Source organism: Molothrus aeneus, chromosome 1 (assembly GCF_037042795.1).
Source record: "Molothrus aeneus isolate 106 chromosome 1, BPBGC_Maene_1.0, whole genome shotgun sequence".
Taxonomy (NCBI): domain Eukaryota; kingdom Metazoa; phylum Chordata; class Aves; order Passeriformes; family Icteridae; genus Molothrus; species Molothrus aeneus.
The window spans coordinates 59,049,596-59,064,994 of NC_089646.1; the positions used below are offsets into that span (position 1 = coordinate 59,049,596).

Sequence of the window (15,399 nt, forward strand, 5' to 3'; positions counted from 1 at the left end):
ACGGGAGCGCTCCTGCTGCTCGGCCCGCGGGCCACATGCTTTAGGCCTTTCTTTTTCTTGTAATAAAAGCTGAATTCACTTTAGCCTGGGAGCCTGCTCCCGTTTTTATCAAGAGATGTTGCTTCCCATGCTTTTTTCTGCTCCAGCCTTGTTCCATTGTCTTTGGATAGTGAGGGTGAAGGAGTATTCACCACTCAGCTCACCTCCTGAAAGGTGGCAGAAGGGAGCTGGAAGTGTTTGTCTCTGGTGGGAGAGGGAGCAGGGTTTGTTTCTCTGGCCTGCTGGCCTGCTGCTGGCATGCCTGGCACTGCACCTGGGGGCTGTGTTCCAACCACCCCGTGGCCTTGCTCCTCACACGTGCACAGAAGAGCTTTCTGGAAGCAAACACAGTGTGTGACAGGTGAGGCTCTGCTGTGAGGGCAGGATGGCCAGCCCCTGCCGCACAAGGACAGGCAGCTGAGCTCACGTGTTCATATCCCACAACCTGGTGTGGCTCTCTTCAGGGACCTTGTGGTCCAGAGCAGAATGTGCATTTTGTGCACAGATAGTAAACGTGGCATGTGCTGTGGTGCATGATGGAAAGAGCATTTTTCTAAAATATTTGATAAAGAGAGCCTGTGCTGAAGAGGCTGGAAGCTGGGCAAAGGAAGGAGTGGCTCATTGGAAAATGCCCATTTTGCATTTCCAGAAGGTGTAAAGAACTGTGGGTAAAACTCACTGTGACCAAACTGCAGTTATGCTAATGTTTCCTTCCAGCTTCAGACACAATTTTTCCCAGAGGAGGCAACTGGAGTGTCTCCCTGGTACAGGCAGTTTAAATTTGCCTTGAATTAATGGAAAGCACTTAGTATGGTTGCATAAGATACGAGTTGATTTGGGCAAATATGGACAATAACACTGGAGAACATTGGGTGTAGGCAAAGTGTGGGCCAGTGAGCAATGACAGTAATAAAAACAGCCAAGAGTGTGGTAATCTGATTCTTTGGCTTTGTGTTTTTTTTTTTTTTTTTTGAGAAAAAGCTTGCCCTCCTCATCTGAAACAAAGATCTTTTGATCTTTTGTAAATATGCTCTTAAGACTGAAATCTTGACTGGCAGTGGCCTGCTTGCTTCTTCTGTGAGACATTTGTGGAAGAGAAGAGGAGCTAAGAGTTATGGCAGGTATTTTATGCAGCTTGGGTAATGTTGGAAGCCCTCCCACATCAGCTCCATTTAGTGTTCCACATGGTGTTTGCCAGCAGGAGACATTTGGGTGCATATTCCAAGCATGCCTAGCAAAAGGCAGCTGAAATTACAAGGGCATAGAGGGGCCAGAGGGTGCCAAGGGACACTGGCAGCATAGGTAGCACAGGGGTCGGCTGAGCAGAAGAGCACTTGGGGATTTGGCCTTCCACAAGTGGGGAAGAGGTGCAGTGGCATGGGTCCCCAAGGCTGCTCCCACTTTTTGGGCTGGCCAGGGTGGCTCAGAGGGCACATGAGGATGTTAATTTTCTCTCTTGGGTAGGTTCTTTATTAAGCAGAAGCAAAACCACCTGTAACTGCAGCTCCTTGGGGTTTCAGAAAAGTCAGTCTGCTGTGTTTGTGTCTGTCTTGTCTAAATTATTTTTGACTCAAGCATTACTCTTGCAATAAAGATGGTCTTTGGGATCTTTTTTTTCCATTCTGCACTCTTTGCTCTTGGTAAGGAGAGCATAAATTTAGTTTTGTTCTGTTTTTAAGTGTACCAGAGATGTTGAGCTTATCTAACAGAAACAAGCCAGTGTGTAAATGCCACCAGGAGCACTTTGTTCTTGTCCTAGAACAGAGAAAAAACAGTTTGGGTCCTGTAATGCTACTGACTCCAGGTCACCTGGTGGTATTTTGAATCAAGATGAAGCTGTAGTTTCTCTGTCATTTTTATTTTCTCTCTCTGCTTCTTATTTACTCCACAGTGGAGAGAAAATGAGTCAGAGTAGACTAGGATAGTTCTCCTGACACTTTGGACACTGCATTTGCACCCTCGCTTGTTCAGCAAAAAGCCAGCTTGAGGATCTCCCCAGCTGCATTTCATGCCCTGAGTTGGCTCTGGCTAAGATGGACTCAGCTTTTTTCCAGAGTGGCCTGTATGGTGCTGTGTTTGTGACTAGAACAGCACTGGCAGCACACCAGTGTTTTAGCCATCACTGAACTCTGGTTGCACAGCATCAAGGCCACCTCTGTTTCTCACTGTCCTGGGGTCACAAGAGGCTGAGAAGGGAAGCAGCCAGGACAGCTGACCCAGGTGATAAGAGGGAGGTGCTGGACCCACAGCATTACACTCAGCAATAAAAGCAGGCTGCGGGCAGGAAGTTTCTTCCAAAGCAGCTGTTCCTCAGAGACTGGCTGGGCACCGGTCTCTTAATGGGAGGTGGTGAGTGGTTGACTTTGCATCACTTAGTTATGTTTTTTTATTCACTACAAGACTTTTATGTCAACCCATAGGTATTTTTCCCATGGCTTCACCCAAGTGGGGGCTTCACTGCTGCCTAGGACCAGCCCACCACACTCCTTCTTTCACAGCTCACTCCCCAGTATCAGCAGCTTCTTGTGGAACACAATTGATCCTGTAATTAAGTGAGCATTTTGCCCCAGGGAGGAGTGAAGTGCATGAGAGAGGGAGATGGTATACAGAGCTCTTTCTCCATCATGTCAAGAAAGGTCCAAAAAAACCAGCTTAATAAAATAGCCATTTTAGTTAGATGGAATAAAAAGAGGAATCTGTCCCTTCTGATGTTGAGCACCATGCATTGGATCAGTGATAAATGGACTCTGCATGGTACTTTCCCGTGGCACACTGTGCAGATCTCATCTGTGGAGACATTCCTCTATTACACGTCTTCTTAAGAGAAAGCAGCCCTGCTCCTGAAGGTTGTTAAGGTGAAAACTTCTGGGTGCATTGTTGGACATGGGCAAGGATATGCAGGTGGATTGGGAGCTGTCTATGGACTCCTCTGATGCAGCCAACTGCTGAGGTGACCTTGATGCCATGGGACAAACCAAAGGCATCCCAAGAGCAGGTGGGGAAGAAGTAATTGCAGCCAGCTGGACCTGTTTGACAGAAGAGCAGGCTGTGGGTTAAGCAGTCCTGGTTCAACTTCTTACCTGAGTAAGCAGCTACACAGGTAAAAAGTTGAACCAGGACTGCTATTTGTTTATTTCCCCACTCTGAACTTTGCCCATTGTTTACAAAGCTGAAATGGTTTGAAGACAGGTTCATGTATCTCTGCCAGCTGTCAGGCTGATTCCTGCTCTGACATGTTTGCTTTAGGGCTTTTTCTCCTTTTGTCTGTGGAGATGGTAGCAGTCCAAGTACAGAGAGGAGTCTAATCATCAACCTCCATGGTCGTGGCTCCCGCTCCCCAGTGCAAAGCATGTGACTACTGCCCAGGGAAGGGCTTGTAGGCTTGGGCATGTGTGTCAGAGCTCCCCATTGGAAGTGCAGAGGGTGGTTTCTCTGCAGGAAGGTGGGTGTTCCACTCATGCTGATATTCACTGCTCTGTTTGCAAAGACCAGCTCAGATGGAGAAAGGAAGAGTGGTGAAAATGTGCAATAGAACTGTATCTCCTATTAATGCTAGCTTGATTCTGCCCATCAGCTGCCAAAACAGGGGCTCACCAGTGCCAGGAGGGGCCAGGAGGCAGCTTCTGCCACCAGCTGCAGCAGGGTTGCTTTAAAAAAAATCAAAAAATGGAGGACAGCTGATTTAGTGATAATACATTATGGTAGGAATGGCCAATTTCAAGACACTTAAGACCCATTTACTTGTTTTATGAACAGTACAGTGAATATTTCTTTTTTATGTCCCCATGGCTGTAGTTGTAGAATGAGATATATAATGTGATAATTGAAGGAAATTTGGCTACCATAGGGATTCACTTTATCCTTTTACTGTGCAATGTGTTCGAAAAGTAACTTAGAGCTTATCTACACTTTAGCAGGGTCTTGCAGGGACTTCATATGCTTGCTTCTGTGCAACAGCATTTCTCTAATGTAGAATATAAAATAATTTTATTACTCATCTTTCAAAATCAATTGACAGAACAACAGACTGGTTGGGAGACTTGCAGCAATCTGCTATTTTTGCTGCTGCAGTAAAAACAAGTACTAACAGCTGTCCTCCTCCTCCTCCTGTAAAAAACTGCAAATAGATGGCTAAGGTTTGTCATGGAACTGGTCCATTGGGTGGTTTATTCCTGTGTCCTGTTGGTCCCAGTGTTGTCCTGGTAGTAATAAGGCCATATGGAGCCAAGTGTAGAAATGAGGCTCTACTTACTTTTTTAAAGTCAGTGGACCTATTTGCAAAAACTAAACCTTATATAGTAATTTTTACTACTTCTACCAACATTAAAGTTAAAATCCCTTTGAAAACATCCCACGTCTGCTCACCATTTTCAGCTTGCTTAAACCACATCCAAAGATATTACAGGAACATTTCTTATCAGATTTCTTAATCTAAAATAAATCAAAGTTCTCGTGATGTTTGGAGGTTTGGGGAATACGTTGTTACCAAAATGTTAGCTGCTAGAAGCTAGTTCATAACTAGGTGGCTAGAGCTGCTCACATAATCAATTTCAATTCTCCTACAGCAGATGTCCTAAAAAGATTAATTTAGTCTTCAGAGATCTGGTGTGAAACTTTTTCTGCTTCTGTTTTCTGAATGGGTAATGTACTTCTAGCAAATAGAGGGTTCTTCTCCTAGTGGGGGAATTTTGCCATTCTGTGTGAAAAAATAAATACACCTGTTCTTTTTCTCCTCACTTGAAAGAGAGGATTGCTGTCTGGCAGTGAAGCAGTACTGTTTCTAGGGTAAGCTCTGCTTTTACATCAAGAGGGTGGTCCTTCTGAGCTCCCTCTCAGTTCCTATCTCCCAAAGAAAGAAATCTGCTTTCATATGAAGCCTCTCAAAGCTCATTCTTGTGTGACTGCACTCAGACCTGCAGGTTGTGGAACTTTTCCTTGATGATGCAAGACTCTCTCCAATCACCTGTTATCACCTTAGGTTTATGTCTTCCAGCACACTCTCCTCCTGGAGTCTTGCTGGGTTTGCTGTGGTTGGGTGCTCCTTTCCCAGGCAGGATGCTACGCTGGAGGCAGCAAGCACCTCAGGATGGCACCACTACAAAAAAACCCGAGGCTGGCTTTTTAGATATCCTGAGACCTGAAGGGTCCCTTCCTGAATGCTGGCAGCTGTTCAGCCCGAGGAGTTCAGCCAGCCTGTCATTCCTACTCAGTGTCTGGTGTCACTGGTCAGCGGATTAACTCCTGAACAACTGGGATGATTTTAGTGACCGGAACTGAATTGTGTTCACACAGCAACGTGCTGTAATTCACAGTTTTTACCCGTACACTTTCAAGTAAGGGAAAACAACCTAAGTTTAGGCAGTTGTCTGTTTCCAGTTGAGTATTTTAGAACCTGCATATTGTGCACAATTTGTTATTGAATAGACTTAAGAGCATCCTGGAATAATTCTGGAAGCTAACCTGGAGATCTGGTGGCAGCTTGCGTAGTTTCTTCTACTTAGGTAACCATTACTTCAAAATACCTGTTTTCTCAAGACAACTTCTTCATGATTTCTCAAAGTACCTGTATTTACATGAATAAAGATTGGCTTTCTAATCTGGGCTACTCCTACTTTCAACTTGAAAGTTTGTTTAGGCCATTGTGCTTAAGGAAAAATAATGTGCTAAGGGCTCCAAGGAAAGCACGTAAAGAAGTTCGCATAAGTGCCTGATGATAATGTGCAAGTGATACATGAAATATGAGCCATTAAACAATAAAATGTTTTAAATAATGCAGTTTATACATAACTTGATTGTTATAGTCTCTCTGCATGAGTCAGATGCGATGACATCAGGAACTTCAGGATCCCATCAAAAAATCAGAGTTCAGAACATCTGCTATGTATTTTTAACTTCAGCAATCCAACTATCAACTCTGTGTAATGGAATAGAGCTTTGGTCAAGTAGCAGAGCTGCTACTTCCTTGTAGGAAAGCTAAGTCTCAATGTTATCACTGGTCACCTGATCTACATAGGAGGCTGTTTTGGATATTTGTGTGATGGTACTCCAAGAATGTCTTTGATAAATACATTCTGTGGTGATGTGCAGGTTCATGTGCTGCGCATATGCTGCAGGAATTGCCCAGTGGAAGAAATGCTTGCAGTTGAGCAAGGTGCTGCTATGCAGGAAGTAAACAAAAGGCTTCTGAAATCCTGAAACAGACATTTCTATTTTTAATTCAGCTCCTTTTCCCCTTTAAAATTCACAAAAAAAAAGAACTTTTGCAGTTGCTGCTCTAGGACACAAAATCATACATCACTCAGATGCAGGAAAACCCATCTCATTTCCCACCTGTTGGATGAGCAGCAGAGGATGAGCAGCCTTCCTGCTACTAACAAGGTAGAAGAAAGCATGTTTGGGGTAGTATTATGGGGAGCCCAAGGAACAAGCTTTGAGGAGAGCTCTGCAGCCACTTGGACGCATGGTGATGATCCATCCTTTTAAGTGTGGCTGAAGGAGGTGGATGCAGTGTGCATGCTGTCATTCTCCACACAACAGCTGTGTGCAGCACTTGTCCTCTCCTGGCCCAGTGCAAGCAGTGGTAGAGGCTCCCTGGTCACTTTGGGTCTGCCCTAATTTGGGTAGAAGTTGCACACTTTCCCTCCCCAGCCACTGCAATTCAGAGAGCCACAGAAATCACAGAATCATAGAATGGTTTGGGTTGGAGGGGACCTTAAAGACCATCTAGTTCCAATCTCGCTGCCATGGACACCTTTCATTAGGCCACGTTGCTCAGAGCCCAAATCCAGCCTGGCCTGGAACATTCGCAGGGATGGAACAGCCACAGCTTCTCTGAGCAGCCTGTTCCAGTGCCTCGACACCCTCAAAGTAAAGACTTTCTTCCTAGCATCTAATCTAAATCTACTCCCTTTCAGTTTAAAGCCATTCCCCCTTGTCCACGAGGCACGATGGAATTTTCCGTAACTCCTGGGGAGCAGGACGCGGGGCGGTGGCTCAGCGCAGCCCGATGAGGAGAAGGCGCCCAGGTGGGCCCGGGGGAGCCGAGCCCGCTCCGGCACCAGCCTCCCACGGTACCCCGGTGCTGCCCGCCGTATCCCGGTACCGCGGGGGCAGGGGAGGAGGGCCCAGGCCCGGTGCCGCCGCTCCCCGCCGGAGGAAGGGGCGGCCCCGGCGCTCATTGGCGGAGGCGGGGCCGCTCCCGGTGCGTCACGGGCCGCCCCGGCCGCCGCTGCCCGCCCGCCCGCGGAGCGGCGCCGGGGGATGGAGGCGGCGGTGGCCGGAGCTCGGAGAGCAGGTGCGGGGCGGGCGGCCGGCCGTGCCTGCCCGCGGGGCGAGGAGAGCGCGGGTGGGCGAGGGAGGCGGAGGAGCCCCCTCGGAGACACGACCCGGGGGCCGGGCGGGAGTGGCGGCGGAGCCGCGTGTCCGCGCCCTGCCCGGCCGCTCTCAGCGATGGAGCGGCGCGACTGCCGTGCCGGGGCTGGGCTTCCCCTGTGGAGCGCCGGGCTGGGGTTGCGGCCGGGGCTGAGACTGTAGCGGGGGCGCCCCCGACCCGCCCGCGGCAGGGCGGTGGTCTGGGCTCGCCAGCGCCCGGCTGGCAGCGGCCGGAGCCGCCCTCGGCAGAGCCAGGCTCACGCCCCATTCTCTTTCCCCAGGTCCGGGCCCCGCGGGAGAGGGCGCAGTCATGGTGCCGCATCCCGGGCAGGAGCCCGCCCGTGGCTAGAGCCAGCCCCAGCCGGAGAGCTGCGACGGGGCACCCTCAGCCTGAGGGCATCCCTCAGCCTGAGCGCCTCCCCGCGCGCCCCCGGCATGGAGCCGGGCGGCCTGGAGTGGCTGCTGGTGCCCATGCAGCAGCTGGTGTCCTGGGGCGCCGCGGGGGCCATGGTGTTCGGCGGCGTTGTGCCCTACATCCCCCAGTACCGGGACATTCGGCGCACCCAGAACGCGGAGGGCTTCTCCACCTACGTCTGCCTGGTGTTGCTGGTCGCAAACATTCTGCGCATACTTTTTTGGTAAGTTGGCTGTGTTTCTGCTCAGTTCTGAAAGTTCCTGATTGTTTGCCAGGTGTAAAGCTTCGATTGGAATGTTTGAAGAAATAAAGTTTTACAGGCGTTTTTCCTTCTCTTGAAGATCTAAATGCTGTCTTTCCATCAGTGTGTGTCTATTAAGTTGAATGAACTGGGCTGGGGAGCATGGTTTGTTTCCCTTGCCAGATCTGATTATCAGCACTCTGATTTCCAAGATGAAACTTTTTAACTTGTTGGTAAAGAGGTTTATGCTAAGTCAGGTCTTTTTTCTTGCCGACTGTATTTTGCATTTCTCATATTCCACTCTCTCCATTTTCAGAGTGAAAGCCTCGGTATCACACACTTACTCGAGTGTCTAGTTGGCATTAGCGTCACTGGAACACTTGCCATATATTCTTGCATTTTCCCAGGATGCTAGCTGGCTTCAGAGGGGGTTCACTTGTAGATGTTCATGCACAACTACAGATGAAAATTTTCTTTCATGGATAAGCAAGGAAAGGGTGTGCTGCCTTTCAAAAGCAAATTTCTTTTGCTTTCAACACCAGTTTCAATACTTAAGAGCAAATTTGTTTCCATATTTTAGTGTTGTGCTGCCGGACAAAGAAAATGTTATTACGGTGTGATTTCTGTGAATCAATGTTATAAATATCTTGCTCATTATTTCTGATTATACAGGTGCTACACCACTGAGAATGTACTTGGGAAACCAAACATGAAATGGTCTGGGCAGTTACTGCAACTAAGGACAGTTTTTCTATGATTCTGTTTTGACTACAAAGTAGTGCTTTTTAATCCATAAAGAACTGATAGGTAACAAGGCTGCATCCGTTTGTTGGTTTTCAGTTTCTTTTTAAAGAAACCTCTTCTGACTCTGTATAATGGCTTCCTGGGTTCTGCTACAGCAAAATGCAACATGTAAGTGCTGTGCTGGAGTGGAAAGCAGGACACCCTTTCTTGGCACCACAAGCTGGCAGTCAAACAGAGGAGTCATCGCTGGAACAGAGCTACTTGTTGCGTTGGAACTGTGTTTTCCTGGGGAGAAGTATATGGAGAAAGCAGAGAGCAGGAGGGAAGCAGAGGAACTGGCAGGAGGAGGAGAAGCAAAGAGCTTGAGCTGACAGTGTTAGAAAGAGAAATAGTCTTAATTTTTGGTTGTACTGGAAACAGTCAAAATATAGAAATGGCTTACACCTGAATGGAGATGCTGGCAGTTTCTAGGTAACTCAGGCGAGTGAATCTGTTTAGTGAGACTCAGACTATGGAAAAACTGAAAGATCTTTAATTTGAATTGCTTTTAAGTACATCTAGTTAAGAGATGTGTGAAAGTATAAATACTGCAAGTAGTGAAAAGTTATAATTTATATCAATATTGAAAGGTTTGTCAATACCTCAAAAGAGAGAATGCAGTTATATTGGTAGGAGTATGTATGAATAGTTGAGCCACATGATAGTATCACTCCCTGACATGTATAAGCACTGTGTAACTTCTGGTCACCTTGGAGCTTAGCATGGAATGGCTTCACACAGGAGCCTGCAGAAACCTTTCTGTCTGTACTTGCAATGAATTATCTCTCTCTAGTTCTGCTGAACTAAAAGACAAAAGTGTACTTGCATAATGATAATTCAGTCTTCACAGGAGAGAATATTTTGCTTGTCTGCCTAAAAAATTAGGCATCCCTGGTAGTTAATTATAAGCACCAGTAAGTCATGAAAACGGCATTGAGGGTGGATGTTATCCTTGGGTATCTGGATGATTAAAGGAAGATCACAGAGCAAGAGCCTGTGATTCCTGTGAACACTGTGAAAATGCACCCATTGGCAATTCAATTTTTGCATTATTTGGTTAATGTCACTTATGGCCGATGCATTATCTGTGACACAGTGCTCTCAATAATGACATAAATGGCAGAATGATTTTAATTGTATATGTAATATTTCTTGTAGGAAATTAGAAAGTTTTTATTTATTTTGTTTTAAATTTATTAAATAATTTAATCCATTCTGGTGCCAGGACAGAATTGTTCCTACAAGTAATTTTGTTCTGTGTATAATCTATTTCCCCAAGTACCACTTGATGTCTCCTTCCCTTTAGCAAACCCAGTATTAATCCAAGTCTCTCTTCTGAAAACTCTACTGCCATAAAGCTTCTGATTTCAATTGGTTTCAGGTCATTACCTGTGATTATTAAGCACGTGGTTTGAGCCAGAGTAATTTTTTCTAGACTTCCTCTCCTCCCTGATCCAAAAATAAGTACTTAAATTGTTAGGCCTTAAAAACTTTCAAGTTTTAATAGTGTTTCTTTTCAGGACTTAATTTTTTCTGAGAATGGCTGATGTTTTTATTGTTATTTTGCTTGTTTGTTTTGTTTTTAACGTCAAAGACACTTCTATCATTTGTGTCTGTTGTTACTTCCAGGTTTTCCCTGAAATTTCATGTATTGAATTTGTGGCTCACAAGGACAGACTGTTCCTGCCTGTTATGCGTTTTATGCCTCTGTATATTTGCTCTTGGGTAGTGCTGGTGTTTCTGTATTTGTGTTACTCATAACAGACCCAGTCCTCCCACCTTTCCCTTATGGCTTTATTACTCTTCCTTCTTCTCAGCTATGGGGACAATTCCCTCACATTCTCTTTGTGGAATGATGGATTCCACAGGTTCCTGTAACTGTACTTGGTTAATTCAGAGGTTATCCTTTTTTGGTTTAATGCCTGGTTTTGTTGTGGTTTAAGTTTGACCTTTCATCTCCCCTCCAAATAGAGTATTTGCTTCCTAATCTTCTTGGCATGTTTTATGTGTCAATAGAGTTTCAGCTGGTGAATTGTGCTGTGACAGTAGCCAATGAACAAAGTACTACTGAGATCAAGGATAACAATCCTGTTTCCAGTTACCTGTTCTCACCAATTCTGTTTCTCTGATTAGACTGTCTTTAGTGGTAAGCCATCTTTTGAAGTCAAGAGGACTCAGTGCAGGCCTCTCTTCCTTGTCATTCTTACATCTAATCACCTAATTTCAAGGTGTTCCCAAAGAACTTTTAGTTTGCTAGTGATGACAATAGCACAGTATCCATTTTTCATGCTTCTCTTTCACACAGTGTCTCAAAATTTCATCTTTAAGGAGCTGTTTCTGCTTTCAGTTATGTGTGTTTGGCCTTGCTGTGTTCCAGCAACGTGCCAGAACTTTGTGTGAAAGGATTGGTCTGGAAGAATGAAGACAGGCTATGGATAGCAATGGGCGTGATTCTACTTCACTTTATTTATGCATGCATGGCTTTTGTTTAGGAAAAAGAAACTAGAAATTTGGTTATGTTTAAGTCTTTTGCCCTTTTAAAGAGGATTCTTAAAAAAAAAATGGAAAGGTAGACAGTTTGTGCTTATAACATCATGCAAGGGAGTCTCTGTTTACCAGTGTGAAGAGCAGATTTTGTGCTGTAGTAGATTTTATACCAATTTAACATTATTTTCAGTAGTAATCTATTGTTACAATTTTATCTAACACATCAAAGCAATATTTATTTTGGGGTGCCAGTATAGCTGCTGGATATGATTAATGGCTGCATCAGCTGCCCCTTTGTTTTGTCCTGCCATTGTCAGTGCTGCTTCTCCTGTCTGTCTTCTCCAGCCCCACAGGTCATTGTTTCTCTGGACTGGTCAACTTGGGTAAAGTTTGCACTGTGGATAGACAACAAGAGACAGTGCAGAACTCCAGGACTTTGTAATTCTGGTGCATATGAAAGTGTATGGCCTGCTCAAAAAAAAAAAAAACAACCTGATAGCAATTTTCTTCCCTCTACATTTTTAATTAAACTCTTCATTACCATTTTTGATAGCTTGTGCCTTATGTTTTATTATACATTCTTGAGTTAGCTCTGTGTTCTTGCTCAAGGGATACCTGAGCTCTGAGGTGATTAATTATCTGTTTAAGCTGTCCCAGGCTGTTTGGAACTAGTGGGATGGCTCCAGAGTTCCCTGTGGCACTAGACCAAGGCACACACATCTTCTGGGTTTGTGTGGCTGCCAGCTGAGTAGCTTTGCATTGTCATGATGGAGAACAGCAATAAGAAGGCGGGTGAGAGTTGTGTAATCAGTAGGGGGTGGAGGATGCAGAAAAACTTACTTGTGAGTTCTCCCTCTCCCTCTCTACCCCCTCCCTCTCTTCACCTTTTTTTTTTTGAAACAGAGCTTATAAAGAGATAAATTGCAGTTTCTTCTAATATTAAAATGAGAATAAATAACTAGAGGAAAAGGAACTATAGATTTCTTAGAAATCAGCATAGACATTTTTATATATATCTTGACTAAGTGCAGCCAAAAGTACTTATGTTGCCTGCTATCCCCAGAACTCTTTTTTGGATTTTTTTTTTTCAGTTTTACATTTTGTAAAATGAATGTCAGTATGTAATGGGGTTTGTATATTTTCCAAGAAGACAATGTTCTTTCCAAAGGTTTTGAGCTGCAATTCCAAGAGACACTGTCCTAAAACTCACACAGCAGTGCCACAGAAATCCAAAAACAAGAAAATAAAACCATCCAGTTTTGGAGTTGTTCTCACAAAATAGTTGCTGTAAGGCAAACTGTGGGAACAAGTTCTGGCAGCCAGGGACAGGATGGAGACTATGGACTGTGTTATTTTTGATCAAAGGTAACCCTCTACCCACTGCACATCAGTTGACCTGAAACAAAAGGTCTTCTTAAAACAGCAATATCAATAGAGCTCAAAGCTCTCTGTGCTGGAGTCAATGGAATAATTAGAGACTCAGGTATGGAGCTGGAGGTAATTTACAGAGAAATGATGAACTGGCTCTTGTCAGGGGTAGACTCCTAGGTATTTATTGTGCTGTAACATCTACAGTGCTACCTGTGGACCAGGTCCCTTCTGTCTTGTGTTGCTCTGGCTTTGGAACGCAAAGCAGTGAAGTCTGAAGGACTTTCTGTGAGAAAGAGAAACTTGTGCTTTTAAGGCTTCTGTTACTAAAATGGATCTCAACAGTTTTTACCATGTGTGGCATGTGGGATGATGCTATGAATCAAGCTGATAGAATGACTACGACTTTGAAAGATTGCCTTACGTATGGCCTGCTGGTGGAATCTTGATCAGATATTGAGACTAAAAGTGTTATGCAATTCCTCCTCCTTTGTGTAAGTGCCACAGAGCAGGGATAAGATGCAGCTACCTTTTTGTGCAGAAAGTCAAGTGGAATGTTGTATGCACAAGTGAGGAGCTTCATTTGGGATGATGCTTTAAGTCTTGGAAGTTTACATGTCTTGTATCAAAAGATCCTGGTGCGAAACTAGTTTGTTTCTTCTTCTTGCTTAAATCCTACAGAATAAATTCGGTAATGATGTGGGATGTCTTTCAGGACAGCTGCTGTGCTGCTACCCTAGGCTATCTGTTGTGATCCTGGTAGTGTGTGGTGTATCCTGTGTGCTTCCCATGTTGCCTAGAATCTGTAACTTCCCAAAGAGCTGAAAAACAGACAGCAGATGAAAGCTGGAACTCCAGGAGTGTAGGAGGAAATAGAGTGATCTGGCTGCAGCAAAAGCAGTCAGTTTCTTTTCAAAGATGTCTTAGGAAAAGCGATAAGCAAACCTTTTATGTTTGGTCTAGCTTAGGCTTCCTTTTCACAATTGGCATTTGCTGTTTCGAGTAGGCCCAGGACTGGAATAGCAGGATTATTGCAGAATTGAATTATACCAATGGAATTACGTAGTTTTCTCAATAACTAGTTAGTCTCTGCTCTGGCTTGAACGTGCACTTCTCTTGTCTTCATCACCTTGAACGTGCATTAGTCATTTGAAGGCTGTGGAAACACTAATAACATAACTAATAACATGTAAGCCACTCCCTCCTCTTTATTTGTTTATTTGACTAGTACAGGAAATAAAGGGTTCTTTTGTTTTTACAAAGGAAGTAAACAGTGGAAAAGCTCTTTGTCTCTTTGTAGTCTGACATATGAACTCTGAGTTCCTTGAATACTGCAAGTGTCACTGTTCACTTTGTTATACAACACTGTAGTTATGGGATGAAAATGCAGAATAGTGGTGGTGACCCCTCACCCCCAGGACTTGAAAGCTGATCTTTTCTGCAAGTCTGTTCTAGTATCCTAAGGCTCTTCACCTTTCTCTCGTAAGGTGCTTTAATTGCCTTAATGTGCTTCCTCTCCTGGCTCCTGCTTACACAGAGACAGGAATAACGTCTGTGAGGCAGAAAGGAAACAGCATGGAATGGCATTCTCTCCCTGCAGAGTTTACATCCCACAGTGCTCCTGGCTCAAGCTGGCCTGAGGAATCTTAAGCTGGATTAGTGTTGCTTTGGCAGGCCCTGATATTAATGCAAAGTAGAGTAGGTAGCTCGGAGTGGTGTTTGTGTTCATGATCCTGAGCAAAATGAGTGTTCTGGCTTTACTTCTACAGCTTCAAGAACCCAGGAGTGGTCCTTGACAGTGGTATTCCTTTCAGTCTTGCTGCCCAGGTAGTAGGGTGTAATCTGTGTGGTGTAGTTTGCCCTGCCTGTTGGTCTCCATAGCAGCTTGTTTGTTTTCCTGTATATGTGATCTAGTTTAGCTGGTTGTGTTGCTTGCAAGACTTATTCTGGGGTTTGGTGTTTGGGGAGATATATTTCACATGAGTATGTTTTGTTGTATAACCTTTGTTGTCTTTTACTGGATGGTTGTGAAAAACCCTACAGGTGCTTTGCATTGTTTGAAGTTCCCATAAGAATTTTTAAATTTCCATTTTAACTCTCTTGTGAGTTTTGTTTTACTTTTTTTCCCACCTAGTGTTTAGGGGGAGACAGTCTGTAGCAATAATTGAACGTCATGACAAATTGTTGTGATCAGCCAAGCAGGTGGCTATGTTTATTTGTGTTTGTAGTGAGTGGGTATTTGTACTGCAGGCAGTACTTTTGTGAGGCAACCATTAGTGAATGACTGATAATCTCATCAGCAGGGAGAAGCTAGCCTTGCAGTGACCTGTGGCTGGATTTACTGTCATAATAGCTTCTAACTTGTGCTGCTAGCTCAGCCCCTCTTATACATGCAAATACATTTGTATTGAAGATGGTTTTTCTAAATCTGATGTAAAGTGGTTTATAGTTAACTGCTTTGTAATTGTCAGTAAGTCTTTCCCAGTTTTTCTCATCCCTGAGTAAGAGACAAATATTATAGTATTGAATTCCAGTAGATGAGGGGAACTTTGGCACTTGGTCAGCAACGCAGGCTGAAGGAGATCCGGAATCGTGAGCCTGGAGCATAGGCTAGGCCAAACTTTTATTCTTTTCCCCTGCATTTTGAACTAGTGCAATGAAAGCCTTATTCAAAGCACACACTGCCTATGATTAT

The 15,399-nt window shown here is 44.6% G+C and overlaps 1 protein-coding gene across 2 annotated transcripts in view; it reads left to right on the plus strand.

Annotated features, from left to right (window-relative positions):
- Window positions 1–7,278: 7,278 nt before the first annotated feature.
- SLC66A2 (solute carrier family 66 member 2) overlaps window positions 7,279–15,399 on the plus strand; it is a 66,504-nt gene continuing 58,383 nt past the window's right edge. For both annotated transcript variants that reach the window (XM_066544988.1, XM_066544996.1), the window contains exons 1-2: window positions 7,279–7,333; window positions 7,692–8,048. In XM_066544988.1, the coding sequence (XP_066401085.1) occupies window positions 7,846–8,048 (203 nt within the window). In that variant the 5' untranslated portion in view covers window positions 7,279–7,333; window positions 7,692–7,845. The remainder of the gene's footprint in view (window positions 7,334–7,691; window positions 8,049–15,399) is intronic.